Genomic DNA, 15,831 nt, shown 5'->3' on the forward strand with positions numbered 1-15,831 from the left:
CAGCGCATTCTTGTTTGTTTCTTGTGCCGGGCTGAGGGTAGTTGTGGTTGTTGTGGAAACCTTGGATGATGAAGTAGGCGTGGAGCTAGATTGGGGCGGCTTGGTCGTGGCTTCTCGCCTACCAACGTGGAGAGCGGACGCCTCAAGGGCTAGAGCTGATGGTTAGTTAAAGGAACTCTATGGAGGACAGGGAAAGACTGACCGAAGAGGCCCAGCAATGCAGTGTACCTCATATTAGGAGTTAAGCAGGAAAGAGAATCCTTAAGTGGCGGAGAGAAGTTGGCTTGGAGAGACCTGCTTTAGGTTCTATTGAAGGGAAATATCACGCTTTTATATCTATAACTCTTGAAATGGTTAATTGCCCCCACGCCCGAGGCCCGATCTCAAATTACGGAGTAGAAGCCGGATCGTTCAACTACTATGATAATCAAAGACTGCGTTCCAGCGCTAAACATGGGATTGCGGGTATCTCATGGAATAACAGACAAAAGGCGTTTCATAATTCTGGGTAAATACTATCTGATTGGATTGATGTAACCAAGTAATGTCGATCTATGCGATGGTTGAGGCGCAAGGCTGGCTAGAATCGCGTGGACCCCAATCTAGTGGAGTTTTATACTCAATCATGCACTAGGTACTCGTGCCTGCTCTTGATCATAGCTCACGATAACTAGCTGATGTGGAGTTTCCTATTTAGCATAGCCAGCCTTGGCTGATGGCTCGGTCCTAATATTTCCCACCTTATAATTCTTGCCTGATGAGTTATAATGGCCACTTCACTCCAGAAGCCTTGTACATTCTATGCTTTTCGAGAAATTCTTGGCCTCAGCCAGGCCCTTGCATAAATGCAGTTCTTTTTTCGGGGGCCAATGCAATGTCTGACTCGCATCCATGTAAATAAGGCAAGTGGGTGGTGATGTGTGCATGCGGCGAGACAAGGCTGGCAACGCTAGCTTCTGAGCAGACTCACTACAAACGAGGCTTCAAGTGGCGATGTTACAAGGCAGTGCTATCAGCCACCAATTTTGGGTTAGCAGACTCGACGATCTAGCATCCGAATCCTGGAATGTCACGCTGCGGTGGATCGTGCAGCCAAGGATAGGTAAGCCTACCAGCTAATCACGACGGCAAGATCTACCAAGCTTCAGCCCCCAACGGCGTGCATAAGCTTTCGGGTTAAAATTGAAACACAATCTCGGCATACGTTATAGGACATGGATAGCACGTGGATTATTGGACGATCAATTACGTTCTTCGCCTACGTATCCCTCTATATTTCACACTTTGTAGAGATATTTACCGGTACATGGACATACTAAGTGGGTCTTTCGGTCCCCGAGGGGCGGTCCCTATTTAGAACAGGTGCAAAAGTTCCTGGAAATATACCCAGACGAGATCTCTAGTGTTTCAGGCCGTGGTTAGTGCATACGCAATCACTCAGGGAGTTTCGACGAACCCGTGCCATAGACCATGCCGTAATCAAAGAACGTTGAAGAACTGTGAGAGAGGAAAAAATGTTGACAATCCTTCTCTCACAAGGCTAATCAAGGCTGACCAGGACTGATTCTCGTTGGAATTCTAATACGCGAATCTCGATACAGGGAAAATGGTCGAAGTAACAACATGCTTGCCTAATAATAAAATGTTTACAGGGTATGTGGTATATCAGCTCAAAAACGTGGCAAAGTGTGAACGTATGCATCAAAGCTTGATTGGCAGGAAAGGACGGGTGGCTTGAATAGATCATAGAAATAACCTCGGATGTTTAGATCGCCTCCCCCACCGTTAGTGTGTTACAGCGCAAGCCACCGTCGCAGCCGTGCGATCCGAAGGATTTAACTGCGTCAGGACCCGATGTCGATCTTCATGGAAACTTGTTCCATTCGACATGCCTGCGATATCCTGTGGTGGGGGTGGGGTTAGGGTGGGTGGCCCTAAGTCCGCCCCCACGTGGATCGGCCTGCGCTATCCTGAACTGGCATGAGTACGCATGAGGTGCGGATATGCAATATGCTATAATGGGTAGCGTTGATAGCCTTTCTCCTGCTCTGCTTTTCAAGTCGAGCGCCGAGTCCAAGCCCGAATCATTTAGCTTGATCTTCTCGCCTCACCAAGCCAAATATGATACAGCAGCTTGCCAGCATCTACTTGTCTGACTGCCGAGTGCCTTCCACCGGACTCATACCTCCAACTATTCTCCCACGCTGCTTCAAGCCTATCGACGCTTTCCCGCGTGTTCCAGCCTGTTTGTTGCTGAATCTCTCGCAGAATGTGGACGCATGCATTTCGCTCCGGCTCTACCACGAGACACTGACCCGCAATTGTAAGAAGTTGGACGGCATTCGCCCATGCGATGGAGCATCGATTCGTCAGCGAGTTGGCGACAATCTGGCGCGCGTAGGTCTGTGCTTTTTGAGTCACGTCTGGGCTGGAGAGCACTGAGAGGCGACACGCCTGCGAGCAAGGCGTGCAAATGGTGAGAATGAGAAACGCGGTATGCAGCATTTGCCATGCTGCGGACACGGGACCGTTCAAGTAACGCACAGACTGGAAGGGATTGTCCTCTCCAATCGGAGGTAGAATACTGAGAGGTGAGCACACAGCTGGCGCTTGACTCTGGTGGCGCACCAGCTCAGCTTCAAGCTCCTTCCATCGGGCAGCGTGAAGTTGCGCCGCGTGTTCGTCGGTGACATCGGGAGTGCGACTCCAGAAATCGTGAACCATCCCGAGAAGGAAAACGACCTTTTTCTGCCATGATTCGAGCGTCCACGTAGCCAGATCAGGGAATACACCGCCGGGGATCCATTCCTTAGGCTCTAATGCTACCAGCTTGCCATCAGAGAGAGAGGCAAGGATAATCATCCTGCAGTAAATCCAGAATGACTGTGTATGAATATTCAAGTTAGCCAACATAATCACAGTATGAAGAACAGGACGTACCGCCTGTGCCAAACCGCCGCTTGTTCCGTGCCAACCATGCATCTTGAGAAGATCTCCCGTCCCCTTGAGGTGCAGGCCCCAATCCGTGGACTTGCTTTCGACCATCTCGCAGTGAGCTATAAGCAGACAGCTCGCAAATACCGCAGAATCTGGCCCGCTATCTTGTAGCCGCTTGGACAGTAGGTTGATAGCCGCGTTGTAGTATGTCAAAGCTTGCTCGTGACTGTGTTGCTGTTGTTCATTGACGAGGGAGTACTGGCGGGCTGCAACGGCGACACATGCTAGCAGGACAAGCTTGTCGTTTAGCGCAAGCTGCGGTACGACTGTCGAAAAATATCGTGGTGCATCATCGAACATGTCAAAGCGCGGACCGATGTAGTCGACGTATCGCCAGAGAAAAAAGGCGTCAATGGGATCCGTGATGGGGTTAGCGTGGCCGGACAGTCCAGGTCGTGGCGACAGATGCTGATGCTGGTCTGATGAGACGCTCGAGGCCTCATAGCTCGCTCTTATGACCTGGTATAGGTCCGAGACCTCTTGCGTTTCATCCACAAAGGTCGCTGTTACTCAGAAGGCGTTAGGCCGATGATTTTTCTCGCGGTGAGAGCCACCCTCGTGGCTATGGCTAACCTGGATCTTTTACTGTCTTTGAGGAGGCAAAATCCTCTAACAGGTAACCTGCTGGTGCTTTGAACTCGAGCGCGGTGAAAACAACCTCTTGACCAAGGGAACACTCAATCCCTCGTCGCTTGCATAGAGCACAAGGTCGTGATTGATCACACTTGACGTGGCTCTTGCGACACTCCTCGCAGGCTTGACATCAAACGTCAGCGTCCCACTTAGGAAAGATAACGGTATCTCATGTCTCAATGCCTACCTAGCTTGGATCTCGAGCTAGGCCCTCGCACTTGTTTCGACAAGGCTTCCCGAAAGGTCGGCATTGCTGATAGCGCAATTTTGCGTATTTGAACGTGTTATATATTACGATCACAGATCGGTGGAGTCGTTGTCTCCCAATAATGCTGGCTTTCTTGGATCCACCTAGCAGAGAATCGAACTGGATGCGCGGACCAGATTTAATATTCTGGTCCGTGCAAAAGAAAAAAAGCTGCGGTTAGTCCGAAGGCATGAGAAAGTCCAGAGTTAGCGACAGGCTTCACTTGGATCGAAATCAGCGAGTGGCTTACAAATCACTCACTATACCAATTTTCCCATTTAACACGAAAGTCAAATAAATGGTCTTCTCCATTGCACGTAGAATAGTGGCCATCTCTTTGGTTCAACTGGCATGGGTATGTATATGCTGGGCCAATTGCTTGGTGCCTAGCTGAGCATGTTTGAATACCTTTCGGATAAATGCTTCAAACAACAACACCTTGCATTCAGCATCGGCATCATCAATTTTGATTATGAATCTATGTACTCTCTTCTTGGCTTGACGGAATTTACTTTATCTCTTCTCTCTTGCTCCTCTTGTTCCTATGTTTGAGAGGTAACCGACCCACAGAAAGTGATCACTACTGCCTGTGCCTGCGGCTGTTCCTTTCGACCATCTCAATGCTTGACTGAATGCAGCTGCTTTTGTCCATTGGAGTGATCCATGATACAAATTGTTTTCAACAAGGAAAAGCTGCTCTCAATCTGACGTCTTCGCGTCATGATCTAGTACTTCAGCGATACTAGTACTCTCAGACAGCCCAAGGATCCTCCGGGCCTCCTCAATAGGTATATTGTGCGGCATCGTCTTTTCTTTTTTGACCGGGTCACCACCCGCAGCGAAGATGACATCCTAGAAGCCAAAACATTAGTTCACTAGGTCTTTTCATGGGATCCCAATTTCAGTTTTCACTCTTCCTCCCTCGGTGGTACTCACAAGCTCCTCGAGACTTCTCTTTCTGGTTTCAACTAGGAAAAAGTAGATGATGGGTATGAAGCAGGCATTCAAGATGGCAAAAACAATGTACTAGACACAGGTTAGGTTGAACACGGACCACAATGCACAAAAGGGCAGACTTACCGTCTTCCAGCCGATATTCTGGAAAGCGGGCGGGATGATCATGACCACCACAAAGCAGAACAACCAGTTGGCAGCGCTCGCCATGGCATTAGCCTGCGCGCGGCATCGCAGGGGTGCAATCTCGGCGCTGTACAAGAACGGCCCTCCAACCCAGGCGAGACCAAAAAAAGTATTGAAGAGAAAGAGGAATCCAGCAGCGATCAGTTGGCAGGTGCGCGAATCTGTGCTTTGAAGCCCAGCGATGATGGCAAAGCAGCAGGACATGCCAATAGTAGTCCACAGAAAGGCTCGACGACGCCCGAGTCCTTCTATGAGCAACACTGATAGAAGCGAGCATAGAGCATACTCCAAACCGCCCATGGCAGCGATAAGGTGCGATGTGCTGGCGTCGAGGCCGAACGACTCCTGCAGAATCTTGTTGGCGTAGGTCGAGACCAAATTGATTCCAGAAATTTGCTGCGCCGCTTGCATGAAGACTCCAATGGCGACGCGATGGAACGTCTTGTTCTTTCCCATGTCCAGCATTTCTCTGTAGGAGAATGGAGCGAGTTCAATCTGCGCTTCGAACGAGGCGATGATTGCCTCACGTTCAAACACTAGTTCCGGGTGGCTGGCATGCAAGCCCCGAAGCTTTGACAGGTTGTATGTGCCCTGCAAGCATTGTACTATCAGCGAGACGTCTTCGCTATCCAGAGAAGCGTGGGTACGGCAAGCAAACAAACGAAACGCACCTCTTCAACCAGGCCATGTTTGATCAGCCAACGTGGCGATTCAGGAAGAAAATTAATAAATATGAAGACGATCAGGGCCGGAAAGAGCTGGATGCCCACAGGTGCACGCCACTGTGCTTGACCTTTTACAAAGAAGAAGCCATAACCAACGAGCTGGCCACAAGCCACGCCGAATGTCTGTAAGCCACCCTCAATCATGACTAGATCAAGTCAACCATCTAGTCCTCGAATACGAGAGAAAGGGGAAGGACCATTGCTTACCCCAACGTCCGCGACTATGCGCTTTTGCACACTCAGACTGCCATGACGGCACCGTGGCTACCTGTAAGCCGAGGCCGATGCCGCTAATAACGCGACCCAATACCAGCTGAGATATAACCCACGCACTGGTCTGTAACGTGCCGCCGATCAGCATAAAGAGCATGCCGAACCAAACGGTCAGACGACGACCGAGGCGGTCGCCAAGGTCCAAGCAGGCGAGGGCACCAATAAGGGCACCGAGTTCAAAAGAAGCGATCACGATGCCTTGGACATTGGCGTTGTTCATCTCGGGAAAGACAGCTATGAAGGATTTTTCCGTGATGAGTCCGCCCTGCATTTGCTTTTAGACTGGGCGTGTCATGTGGGAAAGCTAAAGAAAGGCAGTGTACCATGATGCTCATGTCGTAGCCGAAAAGCCAAAATGCACATGCCGCAATACCGGCAACGAGCATGTTGAGCTTCAGACCCGATGCGCCCATGTGGGATGTGTATTTGGTCAATGGGAAGATAGCCATCTTTGCGAAGTGGAAAGCGAACGCGGTCTGGGTATCCTCTCGGTTTGAGGTAAATTTGATGGATTTAGACTTAGGACATATCCCATAGCAGCAACTTGAACGTCCTGATTCCAACTTTGATTTATAGGTTTTCAGAATAGGATTTGATGAGGCGTTGTGAAACCGTAGGCCAAGTCCGGGGATTTTAGACAAATTCACCCGGAAGGCATCCAGCCCCGAGAACCTTTCACAGCGGGTCAAAAAGGCTAGGGGGTGGATGGCTTTGTGGGGAAAGTTCTCAATAGGGTTGGATATTGCGGAAGGCAGTCATCCCCGAGAGTAGATCGCCGTTACTGGAGTAGGGAAGCAACTCTAAATGCATCGGACTCAACTGCCTTCCGGGGACGATCCTCTAGTTGGCTGTCCACGCTCGCCCCGTACCCCTTGCCCCCACTCTTCGGGGTATGTCTCCACAGGTCCATCCTGACTTGGGTAACTTCCGAAGATTCCCAAGAACCAAAGGACCCCAAGATTGCGACGGGAAGTGCGGAGATGGCAGTAGGAATGACTCTGTCCCCGGAAGGGAACCGAGTCCGATGTGCCACTGTTGAGGGTGAGTTGGAGCATGATTTTGTCGAGATTTCTCTCGACAAGATATATAAAGCATGCAAAGCATACGAACGTGTCCGTTAGTTGTGTACAGAAGAATATTTATCTCCAAGCTCTGTGTCTCAGGTTGCGCATTCCCCTAACGCTGGACCATACGATGCCTTCCGCTTTGAACCAGTTCACCGGTAGCCCACTGTAAGTCTTAATACCTGCATAACATGCCTCTCAAGAACATCTTGTCCTTAAAACATTTCTATAATATGGCTGAACTCCCAACAGTTCTCTTAAGGTCGTGGGCCACAATGCGGGAACGTCCATGGACGGGGTTGACCTCGTTCATGTCCACTTCACCCAGGATAGCCCGACAACGCCGTTGAAGATGCAGCTCTTGCACTATGGAGAATACCCGATGCCTAAAAACTCAAGGAAAGAGTCATGAAGCTCATTAAAGAGAACACCACGACGCCCGAGGAATTGGCCATTGTCAACATCCAGCTGGGTGAGGTCATCACCGACGCCGTCAATTGGTTTGCGCAGAAGAACGAATTCAGCGTGGCAACGGACGTTGACCTGATCGGTGGCCAGGGCCAGACTATCTGGCACCTACCGCTGCCGGAGCTCTTCGAGGGCAACCAAACCCGCGCCCATCTTGACATGGCTGAGATTGCCATCATAGCCGCTAGAACCGGCGTCACCTCGCTTGGCAACTTTCGGGTGTCAGACATGGCTCTCGGCCGGCAAGGCTGCCCGCTATTTGCGGCTCTCGATTCCCTCCTACTGAGCCACCCAACGCTCAACCGCGCTGTACAGAATATCGGCGGTATCGCAAACTTCTCGATCTTACCCCGAGGCGCTGTCGAAGAGTGTTACGACTTTGATACGGGGCCTGGCAACGTCTTTATCGACGCGGCCGTGCGGTATTTCACCGGCGGTCAACAGGAATATGACAAGGATGGTGCCATGGGCCAGAAGGGCACGGTTGACCAGTCTGTTGTAGATAAAGTGCTCCAGGGGCCGTACTTCGTGCATGATATACCGAAGACTACTGGCCGAGAGACGTTTGGGGATCGGATGGCGGAAGATATATGCGATGAGATGCTAGCTCGTAAGTCTGACTGCTCTAATCGAGACAGGGTGTTTGACTGAACAAACGTGGCATTGCAGGGGAGCTACGCCAGAGGACTGCGTCGCTACCATAACTCGCATCACAGCCAAGTCCCTGGCCGACGCCTACGAACGCTGGGGTCCACCAGGGGGTGTAGACGAGATCTACATGGGCGGCGGTGGATCGTATAACCCCAACATTATCAACTACTTGAAGCAGCGCTTGCCGAAAACTCGCATCGTTCCAATCTCCGAGATTGGAATCCCTATCGGCGCAAAAGAAGCTCTCGGCTTTGCACTACTGACGCTCGAGTGCTTCGTCGGAAGACCCATGATTGTGCCTAGGAGGACCGAGTCGGACCGTCCAGGGCTGGTGGGCCAGATCCAGCCGAGCAGGAACATGCATCGCATCCGCCAGCATGTTGCTCAGGTGAGTTGAACATCACCTCTCCCAAGAGCCATCGAGGTATCGTGCTCGGTAATCTGACACTGACATTGACGACAGTTCTGGGGAGACTTTCCTGAGGAGGATGTGAAATGCACCACAGAAATGATTCTTGTCCCTTCTCAATGCAACGCGTAGTATACCGGGGTGGGAGTTCACTCATTGGAGATGATGGCGGCTTTGTGCCTCCGATCAGTCATTGCTCAGGCCACGATAATAGCTGCTCTCAACAAAATGCAAGGAAATAGCGAAGATTAAAGGTTTTTTCTTCGTCACCAATCAGGCAATTTACTGTCAAGTCGAGACTACAAGAACTTGTCGGAACGGCGAAATTTGGTAATGCCCAGATGAAGAATGCGAAGAGCCTTGACACTCTGGATATACAAGTATCTTATTTACTTCTTACTTAACTAGACAAATATGATTACTAAATATTTCCACTGAACTAGGCCCGTTAGACTGCAATAGATCCTCGTACGGGATTATATTTACACGTACTGTTCTGAACTGTCATTGAAGGGGAAGGGTTCCACATATTTAACCATGATAGACACTTAATCATAAGAATGACATCTATGTATTCTTCTTGACGAGATCTTAAAAGAGGGCAAAAGGTACGGATCAAGTTGCTACGGATTTCCTTATTGAATAACAGCAATTTCCTTCCTTTCCTGACTCTTACTCGTCTAGCTGCGAAACACCACCACCATCGCCTGAACCACCGCCTGCATCGCTAAGCTATGGGAGGCGAAATCCTTGATCCGGTTCAGCAGATGGTTCGGTCAGAATTGTACCTTCCTCGGAAATTTCGTCTACATTGAAGACGAGCATTTCAAACGGGATGAGGTTCCTAGACCGTCAGCGGAAGTGATCGAGATGGTCGTCGATATAAGACATACCATAGGCAAACCGAAGGCTCGGCTCTCGTAGTACGGAAATCCTCGCTGTCGACGCAAATAAGAACTGTACCATCTTCCTTCGTCTGCGCGTCCATGATGACGAAGGTGTACGCCGCATTGAAGCTTCGCTCCCCGTCATCGGCACGAACAGACTCTCGGAAGATGGTGAGAATCTCTTCCGCCGATTTACCAAGGAATATCTTCGGGATCTCTCCGATCAGGCTCTCTTCGTGAATGGAAGGTCGTTCTTCCGACCGCATAACCGCGAAGCCCGCTAGATCCGCCGATTGCGGTATTGCGTGGTACCCCTGGCCCTGCAAGAAACTATTCACGGCCTGATTACTGAGTATGCGCACCGCATTTCTTGGGAGATTTGTGAAGCTTACCGAGATGGGGACGTCTGCTGTGATGAAGGTTGAGAAAAGGAAGCGCCGCGGGGGACGATCTCCATCCACGCCGAGGTCTTTCAGGCGCTGGATCTTCTTTTCCTCTTCCGTGGTGATCTCTTCTTCAGTACGTGCCGCGACTTCGTGCAGTCGTCTCTCCCGCCGAGCCTCCTGCTCGCGGAGTTCTTCTTCGGTTCTACTGCCGTCAGCGATGCACCGACTGGGTTCTCGACACGTCCTTACTGCCGCGACGGGTTTTTCCCGAGACTGATAACCTCTCCACCATAGTTCAGGCAGAGGCAGATGACTCCCATGGTCAAATATGCATGAGCTACGAGGCATTAGCACCTGTTGAAGTTGGCAGCCTGAAATACTTACCATAGCCTTCTGGTATTCGTGCATTGAAGTAGCTTCGCGTCCCGTCAGTCGCGTACAGCCAGGGCGCGGGCATCATCGACGTGTAGCGCCCTTCTAGAACAGGCTCTTCGAACGTCTGTTTGGAGGAAATGTTACGAAGTCGCGCCTCGCGACTCCATTCGATCCGGCAGTCATCCATGTTTCCAAAGGCAATTCGCCAAGATCAATGGGAAAATCTGTGGAAGTGCGGAATAGGCGTATTCTCCAATAAACTACCCGGTATTCAGATCTGACAATGATGAAAACGTCAGGTTATCTATCATGTCTGTCATTATTAGGGCAGAGAAGCGGAAAACCTCTGCGAGGTGGAATTGCCCTTGGACGCCTAATTCCATAATGGGAGGAGATCTTTGATCGGGATGGGGGCAGATGGACCAACCAGTAAAATGTTAGTGGAGTTTTTACAAGACAAATACTATAATTAGAGTAAGTCACGGTATTGATACTGATACAGAGTGTAGGTGGTGGCACCAGTTTCGAGACTCACTGTACATAGTAGCCACGGCTGGCTAACCGGATCGGGCAACGAGCTGTCCTAGTAAACATCCATCCGCAAACCACGGTTCTTTCTCCTACTTGCAACAGCCATGCCTCGTCACCTCCGCCGTCACAGCAGAGACACAATCCAGAACAATGGACAAGACACACAACTCCCCAGCCATTTTCAAACTCCGCCCTCACGCCACACCCCCTCTAACCCCACCCACCGATATGATGCGCCCACCACCACAGGGCCACAAGCACTCATAACCCCCGACACGGTTCCCGTCGCAGCGGGTGCGCCCGCTGCGCGCGTTAACCCCTTCACACTCTTCGGTCCCTCCGGCCCAGATCCCAACGCGCAGGAGATGGTGGACGACGAAGACGAGTTCGACGACGATTACCACCCGCAAGCGCCTGCGATGGGCATGGATGCCCCGCTGGATCCCGAGGATGAAGAAGACGATGATGATATAGATGACTCGGAGGAGATTGATGGCGAAGAAGTGGAAGATATGACAGCGGATCAGCTGGACGGCGAAGACGACGACGCGGATGAAGAGATGCACGATCGAGGTACGCTACCACTTACTCCCCTTGATCTCCCATTTTGTTTGACAGACTGATGATGAGAGGGGGAAAAAACAGAAAGATCACCCTCCCCCTTACCACCAAACCTCCGCGAGATCTCCTCTCTTGCTTCCTGGACCGTCTCGACCTCCAAACCGGGCTGCGGCGTCGCCGCCTTGCGACACCCGTCCCCGTCTCAATACTGGCAATCCGATGGACCGCAGCCGCACACGCTGACGCTACATTTCTTCAAATTAGTGGCCGTGGTGCGCATCCGCGTTTATCTCGACTTCGATATGGACGAAAGCTACACACCTACGAAGATGGTCTTCCTGGCGGGCATGGGCGGGAACGATCTCGTAGAGTTTGCTACATGGGAAGGCGATACGCCGTGCGGGTGGGTGGATGTGCCTCTGGAGGGAGTGGGAGGGCGCAATGGCGGCTGGGTGAGGAGTGATGTTATCGTAAGACCGAGGCGTCGGACTAAGTCGTCCGGACGGACTATGGGATCGCATCGGCGCGACGGTGATGAAAATGCCATGTGGGAGACAGCTGCGAACGAGCCCGAGAACGGCAACCACTTGGACGAGGACGATGAGGACCGCCAACAGGATCCCTATGCGGGCAACGTGCTCAAGGCGATGGTCATCCAGATGCGCGTGGTCGAGAACCACCAGAACGGGAAAGATACCCATGTGCGCGGCTTCCAGGTCTTTTCGTGTGATGATAGCCGTCGCCGACTGGCTGCTGCCCCGTCTGCCTCGGCGGATGACCGCCATCGTCGGCAGAGCGTTCGCCAATCCCTTCGCGCCGGCGTCCCGGGTGCCCTCGGACATGACCCGCTTGGCAATGAAGAGGTCGAGGCAGGTAGATTGTCGTTGACTTCTGGGCTGAGCGAACCAGACTGGATGGGTGAGCCGGTGATTCGATAATGAAATGGAGACATCCATGCATGCGCAGGTGTTTAGGGGGAGTTGGTTGGCTTTACTGGTACACAAATGGGGGTCATCATTCTGCAGTTGTTCGGAGTTGTGTTGCATCAAGATACCCTTTGGTTACTTTATATGAATTGAGTCCGGGCCATGCCTATGACATTAGATTTATCTTCATCACAGCGAATGATTCAAAACGGGTATTCATTTTTTAGATCTTCCCTCTCTACACTGAAATTCTTTTTTATCATATACTGCACACACACACACATTCAGAGCTTAGAGCAACTTCTCCAGCTCAGCAGCAACGGCATCGCCGACCTCCGAGGTGGTCGCCTTGCCGCCGATGTCGCCGGTGCGCACGCCCGCCTCGATGACATTACTCACGGCCTTCTCAATGATGCGGGCCTCGTCGAACCGGCCGAAGGAGTACTGCATCATCATGGCGATGGAGAGGATAGCAGCGACGGGGTTGACGATGCCCTTGCCGGCGATGTCAGGGGCGGAGCCTAAGCAGTGTTAGCATTGACCAGAGAATCAACAGTTACAACAGAAGAGCAGAACGTAAGGGAAGAAAGAAGGAATAACAGGGTAGCGTCAAAAACATACCGTGAATAGGCTCATAGATACCATTCACCCGAGTCTTCCCATCAGGCACACCACTGAGCGACGCACTCGGCAACAGCCCCAACGAACCAGGAATCACGCTCGCCTCATCACTAATAATATCACCGAACAGGTTGCTCGTAACGACAATGCCATTGAGCTTGCGAGGATCCTTTACCATGAGCATCGCCGCGGAGTCAATAAGATGGTGACCAAGCTGAACAGTGGGGAACTCCTTCTCCATGACCTCAGTGACAACCTTGCGCCATAGCCGCGACGTGGCGAGGACGTTCGCCTTGTCGAGACTCCACACGGGCAGCGGCGGGGTGTGCTGCAGAGCAAGGTGCGCGGCCAGCCGAGTGATGCGCTCGATCTCGGCGCGCGAGTACGGCTCCGTGTCCATTGCGAATCCGCTGCCGTCGTCTTCGGTGCGGTCACCGAAGTAGATCCCGCCGGTTAGCTCGCGAATGATGTTGAAATCCACGCCGCGGCAGACCTCGGCTTTGAGGGGGGATCCATCGACGAGAGAGGGCGCGGCGAAGTTGCATGGTCGCAGGTTGCCGAATGTGCCCATTTCTTTGCGCAGCTTCAGGAGGCCCTGTTCTGGGCGGACGGCGCCGGTGCCCCATTTCTAGTTTTTGGGAGGAATGCTTTAGTTTGGGTTGCTTTTTGAGGAAGATGGGGAGGGAGAGGGAGAGATTGTACCGGGCCACCGATTGCGCCGAGCAGAACGGCATCCGCGTTCTTCGCGGCCGTGAGGGCCTCATCCGTCAAAGGGGAGCCGGTGGCATCGATAGAGGCCTATTTTGTTAAATCCGTCCGTCAGCATTGTACCATCGACTTGGTTGTGAAGTGCGGTGGGGGATGCTCACGCCGCCCAGCAGGTGGTCTTGCAGGTTGAAGCTGATATCACCGCGTTTCTTCTCGATGACCTTGAGGATCTAGAGGCGTGTCAATTCGGTTCTGCTCTTCATCACATATAGTCGTCGCACCTTGATGGCCTCCTTGGTGACCTGTGTCTCTGTCAGTACTGCGTTCAATTTGACCCCACGTCAATGCGGGAACATTTTCTGGGGAGGGAGTGAACGCACCTCCGGACCGCAGTGGTCACCGGCGAAGACGACGACGTTGAAGGAAGACATGTTGCTAGAAGGTGAGGTGAGGGTGCAAGGAGAAGAGGAATTAAATGCAGGGGAAAGAGTCAGTGTGTCAATTGGAGCTCCGGAAGCAGATGCGGTCGAGGAAGAGCGGGTGAATTATTTGGGCCCCGCCAACGCCGAGATCGGAGTGCCGCGGCCAGAGTTAGGGTTATGCGCGAGACGTCATCTACGGATGAGGTGGAACACGAAGATATGCATTAAAGATGTAGCTCTCAAGGATAAGAACGAAGAGAAAAGAAAAGACAAAAAGAGAAGAGAACGCAAACACGCAACAAGAAACACAACACCGTGTGTACTGTACAGGCACAAAATTACCCATCCTGAAAACCAAGGGCCTTCCCGGAGCTTCCCAAGACACGTTCATGATACATAGGATCTGAAAGACCCTTCACCCCTAGACCAACCATCCGTGCGATCCGCTCGCCGATCCTGAAATCACAAACCGAAGCTCCGAAGCCATGCATCACGAGAGGGAAGGAGGGAGAGAATGTAAGAGAAGAAAACAAGTCCGTTCGCCGCGGACAATATTGGACGGTTGATTATTTCTTCTTGTTGGCGCGGCGGGCCTCCACGTCTCCCTCCGCCAGCCACCGGCTGGCATTGATCAGCTGCACCACATTGACAAACTGCTTGAACAACATGACCGGCGCCGAGATGCTGGTAACCACCCACGGCCAGTAGCTGTCGATTTTGTTGGCGCGCGCCAGCTCGAGCGCACCGGCGCTCCAGGGGCTCGCGAAGAGGCTAGCCGGCGCCGGGTGCGCTGGGTTCCCGGGCTGCGCCGAGGACGGCTGGGCGTCGGGGACGGGCTGCAGTAGCGAAGGGGAGAGAGTCGGCGAGGAGAAGGACAGGAGGTACAGGCCGATGAAGAACAGCTCGTTCAGCCCGCAGCAAATGAACAAGACGACCTGCAAAAAAAGGTGTCAGTGAATAAAAATCAAAATAAAAAAGCGTGGAGCTTCCACCAAATGGACTCTCTCACCTTGCTGTGATAGTACTGGTAGAGCACCCAGTTCCGAGTCGCCTCTACATTCTTGTGGCTCTTGTTTTGGCCGCCCATGGTCAGCATCGCGTACATGTGCATGTAGTGACTCGCCAGGTCGAGGGAGATCAGCCCCTGGAAAATGATCGCCCACCGGGGCCAGGCGGAACTGAGAAAAACGAGCAGACAGGCGGTGCTGCAGCGGTCCGTGACCATGTCCAGCACGGCGCCGAAGGTGGTCGACTGGTTGAAGTACCGCGCCGCGTAGCCGTCCAATGCGTCCAGCAAACACGACACGCTGTAGAGGAGGGAGCAGGTCCGGGGGTGGAGGGGCATGTAGTAGAGCGACGCGATGGCTAGGACAATACGAGAGTATCCTGGGAGAAAGAAAACACAGTGGTTAGAGGGCAAAGCACGTAGACTGTATGGACGGGGGAGCATCTACCGATCAGGTTCGGGGCGAAGAGAAACACGTTCTCCCTCTTCTTCTCTTGCCGGATGGCGGACCGGCTTCGCTTCTTGGACGGTGTGCGCTTCTTCGAAGGCGTCAGCACGGCGCCATTGCCGTCTGGCGATTCGTCGCCTTCCGACCCCTGCGCGGCGAGAGCTTTTTGCCTTCGTGTTCGTGCACTCATTGTGTTTGTTTTTTTTTGGAGGGGGAGCTTTGTGTCTTATACAGAGCGTTCAGTTCAACCGATCAAATCGCGATCAGTCGTGGCGTAGGTAGGTATTGGAGTTCGTCGAAAGCCTGGGTGTCCCTGGATAGATGAAGCAATTGGGGTCAGTCGTGGTGTTTTG

The 15,831-nt window shown here is 52.3% G+C and overlaps 7 protein-coding genes across 7 annotated transcripts; 3 read left to right on the top strand and 4 right to left on the bottom strand.

The window, feature by feature from the left end:
• Positions 1-2,088: 2,088 nt before the first annotated feature.
• On the bottom strand, positions 2,089-3,881 carry N7510_001311 (uncharacterized protein; the record flags this gene model as incomplete). Its single annotated transcript, XM_056973238.1, has 4 exons — positions 2,089-2,883; positions 2,941-3,500; positions 3,571-3,753; positions 3,818-3,881. 4 exons carry the CDS (start codon positions 3,879-3,881, stop codon positions 2,089-2,091), a joined length of 1,602 nt encoding a protein of 533 aa, XP_056838355.1.
• A 1,022-nt stretch (positions 3,882-4,903) lies between these two features.
• N7510_001312 (putative MFS monosaccharide transporter) lies at positions 4,904-7,070 on the bottom strand (the record flags this gene model as incomplete). Its single annotated transcript, XM_056973239.1, has 4 exons — positions 4,904-5,608; positions 6,002-6,213; positions 6,377-6,533; positions 6,885-7,070. The coding sequence occupies 4 exons, from the start codon at positions 7,068-7,070 to the stop codon at positions 4,904-4,906; spliced, it is 1,260 nt and encodes a 419-aa protein (XP_056838356.1).
• Positions 7,071-7,487: 417 nt separating this feature from the next.
• On the top strand, positions 7,488-8,595 carry N7510_001313 (uncharacterized protein; the record flags this gene model as incomplete). Its single annotated transcript, XM_056973240.1, has 2 exons — positions 7,488-8,161; positions 8,217-8,595. 2 exons carry the CDS (start codon positions 7,488-7,490, stop codon positions 8,593-8,595), a joined length of 1,053 nt encoding a protein of 350 aa, XP_056838357.1.
• Positions 8,596-9,341: 746 nt separating this feature from the next.
• N7510_001314 (uncharacterized protein) lies at positions 9,342-9,778 on the top strand (the record flags this gene model as incomplete). The annotated part of the gene is made up of 2 exons (XM_056973241.1): positions 9,342-9,377; positions 9,506-9,778. 2 exons carry the CDS (start codon positions 9,342-9,344, stop codon positions 9,776-9,778), a joined length of 309 nt encoding a protein of 102 aa, XP_056838358.1.
• Positions 9,779-10,890: 1,112 nt separating this feature from the next.
• On the top strand, positions 10,891-12,285 carry N7510_001315 (anaphase promoting complex subunit DOC1; the record flags this gene model as incomplete). The annotated part of the gene is made up of 2 exons (XM_056973242.1): positions 10,891-11,359; positions 11,432-12,285. 2 exons carry the CDS (start codon positions 10,891-10,893, stop codon positions 12,283-12,285), a joined length of 1,323 nt encoding a protein of 440 aa, XP_056838359.1.
• Positions 12,286-12,564: 279 nt separating this feature from the next.
• Positions 12,565-14,033, bottom strand: leu2A (3-isopropylmalate dehydrogenase LEU2; the record flags this gene model as incomplete). Its single annotated transcript, XM_056973243.1, has 6 exons — positions 12,565-12,794; positions 12,895-13,522; positions 13,597-13,692; positions 13,764-13,832; positions 13,884-13,904; positions 13,983-14,033. 6 exons carry the CDS (start codon positions 14,031-14,033, stop codon positions 12,565-12,567), a joined length of 1,095 nt encoding a protein of 364 aa, XP_056838360.1.
• Positions 14,034-14,590: 557 nt separating this feature from the next.
• N7510_001317 (CDP-diacylglycerol--inositol 3-phosphatidyltransferase) lies at positions 14,591-15,668 on the bottom strand (the record flags this gene model as incomplete). Its single annotated transcript, XM_056973244.1, has 3 exons — positions 14,591-14,959; positions 15,034-15,410; positions 15,479-15,668. The coding sequence occupies 3 exons, from the start codon at positions 15,666-15,668 to the stop codon at positions 14,591-14,593; spliced, it is 936 nt and encodes a 311-aa protein (XP_056838361.1).
• Positions 15,669-15,831: the final 163 nt, after the last annotated feature.

The sequence above is a fragment of the Penicillium lagena genome, assembly GCF_028827675.1.
Source record: "Penicillium lagena strain IBT 129212 chromosome Unknown utg000001l_segment0_segment0, whole genome shotgun sequence".
NCBI lineage: Eukaryota > Fungi > Ascomycota > Eurotiomycetes > Eurotiales > Aspergillaceae > Penicillium > Penicillium lagena.